General features: G+C 39.2%; 1 protein-coding gene across 2 annotated transcripts; it reads right to left on the bottom strand.

Annotated features, from left to right (window-relative positions):
* Window positions 1-264: 264 nt before the first annotated feature.
* On the bottom strand, window positions 265-6,340 carry ubl7b (ubiquitin-like 7b (bone marrow stromal cell-derived)). Of its 2 annotated transcripts, none has more exons than XM_042486370.1 (11): window positions 6,281-6,340; window positions 5,172-5,352; window positions 4,929-5,048; window positions 4,747-4,832; window positions 2,157-2,241; window positions 1,998-2,055; window positions 1,744-1,877; window positions 1,471-1,520; window positions 1,198-1,374; window positions 885-998; window positions 265-650 (listed from the first exon to the last, which is right to left on the bottom strand). In XM_042486370.1, exons 1-11 carry the CDS (start codon window positions 6,281-6,283, stop codon window positions 510-512), a joined length of 1,149 nt encoding a protein of 382 aa, XP_042342304.1. In that variant the 5' UTR covers window positions 6,284-6,340; the 3' UTR covers window positions 265-509. The 2 variants fall into 2 exon arrangements, with proteins under 2 accessions (XP_042342304.1, XP_042342313.1); XM_042486379.1 differs by having other exon boundaries at window positions 5,172-5,348; window positions 6,281-6,314.
* Window positions 6,341-6,595: the final 255 nt, after the last annotated feature.

Raw genomic sequence — 6,595 nt, 5'->3', positions numbered from 1 at the left:
TTGCCATCTAGTGTTCAAACATATGAATTACAGAGTTTGAGTAAATATAGTAAATGAAACACATATTTTAATACTGCAACCCAATAATTAAATCATTGCTTATGCTTGTATGATTAAAAAAATGAAATCTGAGCAGGCACAGAGTTACCTTATTATTGCACACCAGCATTTCAGTTCAATAGTGAATTTAGACCAATGCAATATGCTGACAGTCAATGCCACCTATTAAATAACAGGACAAAGGAAGACAGGCGCCGCACTTTATGAGGTAAGCATGTTTGAATTTATTCCAAGTATAGTCACATCAATAAGAAAACAATGCCATGACCTTCGTGGAGCTTGGATGTTAAACTGTATGTAAATTGGGTAAATGGATTAATAACAATAATAATACAAAAATCTGTATAGTTAATGTCTAAAGCCATAATTTATAATGTCTGGGCAGCAGGATAAAAAGCTTTTTCCTGTCCTCTCTCCTCTATAAAGGCTTTCGTCCGTGGGGTATGGGCTCAGAGTCCAGGGCCTCCAGCAAATATGAGCTCCAAGGCAGCCTGGATGTCACCATCTGTGGCCTGCAGCGCCCTCAGCATCAGCTCCTCATCCTGGATCCCCATGTCCCTCAGCTGCTGCATCTGGGACTGCCAGCGGCCCTAGCAAAACAAAAACACATTCACTGGATAAGGATTTTATCCAAAGACCCACCAAAATGAAGACTAGAGTCTAAAGCGATTGGTGCTTTATTTTTTTTTTTTTTTAATTTTCTCGACGGCCTTTGGAATTTCCTATCAGTGAGGACAGACAGGCAAGTTACCATTTAAATTTTTAATTTTGCATTATATTATATTTGAACATGTGGGATCTAGTCTGGGATTTCACAGCCTCACCTGTAGAGCAGACATGTTGGAAGCTTGCAGAGCTTGCTGTAGAGCCTGGCTGAACAGATCATTACTGACTGGGGTCCCTGCTGGCATCGGGGCTACACCACTGGAGGGGTCGGCCTAGATCGAAGACGGAAAAGAATAGCAAATGATTCATGTATTTATCTGCAGTAACGTGGCCAGGTTTTGTGTCATGTTTTCAATACATGTAAATGTCTTAAATGTGTCATATTATAATCTTAAGTAAATTCTTAATCAGTTCAGTAGTTAAAAAAAGCATGCATCTGTTTATCTATTTCCAAATATAAATACAGCTCACCTGGCTTGAAGTTGTCGGAGTGACCGCACTGCTGTCGGGAGTGCTTGCGAGGGCCAAAGCCGTTGCCAGCTCACTCTGTGTTATTGGTCGGGGGCCTGTCGCTCCACTGTGGCTCAGAGACACCGGTCGTATTCCCGCTGAGCCTCCCGCTCTGTTGGAGGGACCTGCTGGGCTCCCCTGTTACACACATTTAGACACACAGAAAACCCCCCTTGCATCATCAGCTTTCCTGTACATGATGTCTGATGTTGAGCGTCAAGCAGAGTGACTCACAGACTGGAAATCTTCCTCGTCATCAGACATGCCCTCAAACATGAAGCCACCTGCATGATAAAAATAATTGTCCATTTCCAGTGAAAACACAGAGAGACACTAAGGTACCACTAATTATCTGATGCCTTTCATCAAAATATTTTACTGCTGTCTCCATCAAATCAATTGTTTCAATATCTGGAGCTTGTCAACAGGAATTTTTCGTGAACACTAGCGATCCTCTCTTGCATGCCAGATTCTGTCTGCTTTTACTGCGACATCGTCCTTGCTCACCTGGCATATCGCTGTAAGAACTGGCAGAGACATTGCGAGAAGAGCTGGCACTGGACTGAGCGGGCATGCTGCCCGCCACAGAGTGCAGGACCAGGATGATGGCATTGACAAGCGCCGGGTGTGAACCGATCAATCTTCGAAACAGACGGACAAGTACAGATGTGAATTTAAATGACCTCCCACTTGTGTCCCTGCGCTGTACTCGCTTATTACGTGTCACATCAGAGCCAATAACAAAGACAAGTCGCACTCACACGTCCAGCATGTTGGGGTCTGTGAACTGCACAAAGAGATCTTTGTCTTGGAGCACCCCTGAACAGATTAAAGGCCGTTAGAGGAAATGTTAACATTAGCATATTTGCATGGTACACTGAGATGACATTACATTATTAATACAACTCAGCAGGTCTTACCAAGGGCAACTGGGTCAGACCTGAGCCCTGGTGTAGCTACGATGATCTGATCCAGAGACTCTTTATTTGTCAGCATTTTATATACCTACATGTGGTGAAAAAGACAGTAAGTTCCACATTCGTAAATGTAGCATCAGCAGTAGAATAAGTGATAGTAACCTAGCTGCTGTAGAAATAGTTGAAATAAAACTTGCACCAGTATTTGCTCGTATACACAACAGTAAATAAACAATATGTTGGCTTTTCCTGATATTTTCTATGTACTACTTTACATTATTACACTAAATCAATACTTAATGACTTCGGTAAATACTTTTTTTCTTTTATTTTGACACTTCTTTTCCTCACTTATCTCACTTTCTTTCCTCAGCACTGATTGGCTCCTTTCACTCCTCATTAGCCTGACTGAGGTCACCTGTTTACTCCCTTTTTAAACCCTGCACACCCTTTCACTCAGTCTTTATCGTCACATGGGGCGTGTGTGCTGGTAGGCAGAGTTTCTTCTCTTTGGTTTATCCTGTCTGTGATTAGTTTAACCAAGAACATTATTTATCCTGAAAAACAGACATGTTTCATTTGACTCAAGTTCTAATTTTCTGTATTTGTTTCGTTGAGAGTCACAGCCCATCTGTGTTTGCTCCCCTTTTATGTTCAGGCTACAATTCTTGATTTTTGGAAAATTAACCTTTGTGTGAAAGTTCATTGGCTGATGCACTCTGATCGATACCCATGACAGTACAGTTCTTTATTTGATTCTCCTCCTTAACATCGACCATAGACACAAGTGTGCATTGAAGCTTTGATATATCAAATATATCTGCCCTCAAACAATCTGGTCTGCAACCACATTTGAGTCTGCTGTTTGTTTCCGAATCATTTCTGTATCACTCAGCACATAAAATGGTTCCATGACAGATCAGAAAAGATGCTGTGGTGTACTGAGGAGGTTTAAAATGTTGTTTGACTGCTGATCCTATCTGGTGCTGAAAAGCACAGCGGGAACCAAAGTCTAAAGTCAAGACCTACAAGTCCTCAGTCAAGTCCCAAGCACTAAACTTACAGTCTGAGTAATTAAATATCAAATCTACAAAACATGACTACTTTTTTAAATAAGTACTTATTCAAAAGTTAAAAACAAGTGTGATTGACTTTGATCATGAAAAAGTAAATATTAGTAAGTACATATTTTTTGTCCTATTTTGTTCTGTATAATAGTAGTATAGTAAAAAAAAAAAAAGTAAAATAATAAACAGTACTTTGTTGTCATGTAAGACTTTCTCAACCTTGACATACTTTTTAATCTGTAAGCTTAGGGGGTATGTATTAAGTATTTTCACGTTCAAGGCAAGTCACCAGTCATTGATGTTAAAGTCTAGGTCCAGTAGCAAGTTGAGTCTAAAGTCATCAAATTTGTGACTGGAGTCTGACTTGAACCCAAGTCTTGTGACTCAAGTCCACACCTTTGCTGTAGTGGGTATATATATATATATATATATATATATATATTTATATATATATATATATCTCAGTAGTAGTGAGTAGCTCACACCAGTTTATGTCAAAAATATGGCCATTCCTGTCCGAACTATCTCTTTATCACTGGAGTCGACATGCTGGCATTCTTAATTCGTCTACCAGTTTCATGCCATGGAAAGCTGCCAGCCTATAAGAGCTAAACATGTTCCAGTTGAGGATAATCTTTGACCGGCTTGTAGCTGCCCAGGGTCCTGTTGACACGTACAGTAAAATGCATCTTGGGTGATCCAATCAGAGGTAAACAGCTGTGAACACAAGTGTAACTGCACCCGAGTGACTCTGGAGAAATATCCCATCACCAAAGCCAAATAGTCTCCAGGTCAAGGATGTGTGTCCAAAAAATTTGTGTAGCGCAAACACCCCAACACATTCCTGCATTCGGCAGTGAAGGCCACCCTATTTAATGATTTTTTTTTTTTTTCTGTGTGAAGCATGAGGAAGCTACCAACTGAATGCAGTTTATTGCCAATGTCAGGTAATTTTCCATGAGGAAATAGTCAATTTTCCTACAGATATAATCTAATTAGAAGAGGAGTAACTACTCATCACAAGAAGTCAATCAGGATGCATCTCAGATGTGTTGTGAAGTCCGATATATTGTACCAAAGATGGCCTCATAATGTATAATGTAAGACAAATAACATGATCAGTGGATGGAAGACCAGGCATTGTGCTTCTAATGTTTCAAGTAAACTGGCTATTGATACACACTTTGCCAGTTTATCAAAACAATATCCTTAAACTAAATACCTAAATAGATTTATTGGAACATAAATTGGAGGGAAAGGGAAAGTGTCAGTGCTGTGCTTGCTGCATGTGTCTTCTAGTAAGTAAAGCTTTATTTATATAGCACTTTTTAAAACACTCAGGTACAAAGCCCTTCACAAACACTATGCACACACTTAATTGAGTTTCAATAAATTACAATGCAGTACAATGAGTGACAGACTAGACCAAAATGAATAAAGAAAAACATAACACGTGGATTTGCTATAAGGCTTTCCTTTAAAGATGGGCTTTTAGTGGGCGTTTAAAACGGTCCAAGTCTACTCACTGAGTCTCTGTAGGCAGAGTTGAGAGAGTGAAGAGCAGCATGAAACACCCTGAATTCCCTGGCTGCAGTTGCTCTGTTCACAGGCTCTACAGACGAAAAACGCACGCATGTTCAGATTCAGACTTTCACTTCCAGAACAATTTAAACAACATGTTATTTCAATACTTTCATGACAGACAGACCTGAACTGCTCTCTGGCTCTGGCCAAGTCTTTTTGAGGATGTGTATGGTTGATCCTGGTTGAATCCCACAGGCATCCAGAGTTAGGTCGTCCTTAAGTTTTCGCCCACAGTGGACCAGCTCTGATATGAACAGAAACAAAACAATGTGAAGACAAATAACAATGACATACATAGATAGCAAAATATATCAACTTATAGAACCGTACAGTGGGTTTTTCTTATGTCTCCACAGCTGTAACAAACCTATTAGTTCAGGGTCTGGGATGGAGTCTGGGATCTGTGCTGCAACAAGTTGTTTTAAAGTGGCGATTCTGTATCCTCCAGGGGGAACATCTCCTGGCATCATCTCTGGGAAGTGGAAGATGGATTTGGGCTGATCCACCAGCTTCAAAGACAGGTGCCAGTCTGAAGACGCCATCTCTACCTTTTACAGAAACGAAACAAAACAAAGCCTTAACATGGTGACATGGACAGCAACTAGAGCTCTGATCAGTAATTATTAGTGATGTAAGTCTGAGGTTCTTAATGTCAACTAAAAGTACTAATTTTTATTTGGGGTCAATAGATCAGGGCCTGGACAATTATTGGGGTTGATATTTGGTATTTTACCAATTACCTGTATTTGATTATACTTTTATTATGTTTTTTTTATGCTTTTATTGTGCTTTTATTGTTTGCTTGAATGGAATGTGAGTAGATGACTGTCGGAGTTTCCCTCGGGATTAAAAAAGGATATCTAAAAACTGCAGTATGGGAGGAACTTTTTATTTTTTTGTATTCATTTGTTATTTACATTTTCACTTGACTTTATAAAAAAATATAATTTTTGGATGTATATGATGTTGAAAGTTTCAGTTTTTATCAAACATTTGCTAGAGACATTTAGACAAAGTTTTATGTTGGAGTTTGTTATATTTCAAATTCTAAATATTAACAGAAAGATTGTCAATTTTATTGTAAATGCATTTCGGTTCCACATATCTGTTAGGAAATAGGTCAGAGCAAATATGATCAGTTCTATATTCGATCAGTACAACAAAACGTTACCTTGTAAAAAATACACGTTAGATAAACAACACAGGGACTCGGGGCAAAACGCATTTCATATATATATATATATATATATATATTACATGTTATGTATATATTACACGTTAGCAATCATATATGTTTAACATCGGTTAGCTGCTTAGCCTTTGCTAAAAAAAAAACAAAAAAACAGCGACTCGCTATATTAAATGTTAGCTATTTGTACAGCGTGTCTGGCTTACAACAATCCGGCAACGACACAAAAAAAATATCAAAAATTTACTACGACAACTGTACAATTTGTAGAAGAATCGCACACTCACCATTTTAATGTTGACACTCGACTCGCTTCCTGGTTTAAGTCACGTGGTCTACGTAACGTTTACGTCCCCTGTCCAAACAAAGGAGCTTTGACTTCTCCGCTCGCTTCACTGTATCTTTAACTAGCGGTAAACCTAAACTCTCCTCCCTGTCTCTCGCGCCAGGCACACCTCAAGACAAAGAGAAAAGTGTTGCGCCAAATAAAGTCATAGACACTGTTCCCATATAGTCCACCGCTGTTGTTTTTAAAGTAACATAGCCTATCTGTTTTTCCCCTGTACTGTCTGCACACCACAGGTTTCCAAGTGATTTTCCTG

The sequence above is a fragment of the Plectropomus leopardus genome, chromosome 1 (genome assembly GCF_008729295.1).
Source record: "Plectropomus leopardus isolate mb chromosome 1, YSFRI_Pleo_2.0, whole genome shotgun sequence".
NCBI classification, from domain to species: domain Eukaryota; kingdom Metazoa; phylum Chordata; class Actinopteri; order Perciformes; family Serranidae; genus Plectropomus; species Plectropomus leopardus.
This window is presented reverse-complemented; position numbering and strand designations above follow the sequence as displayed.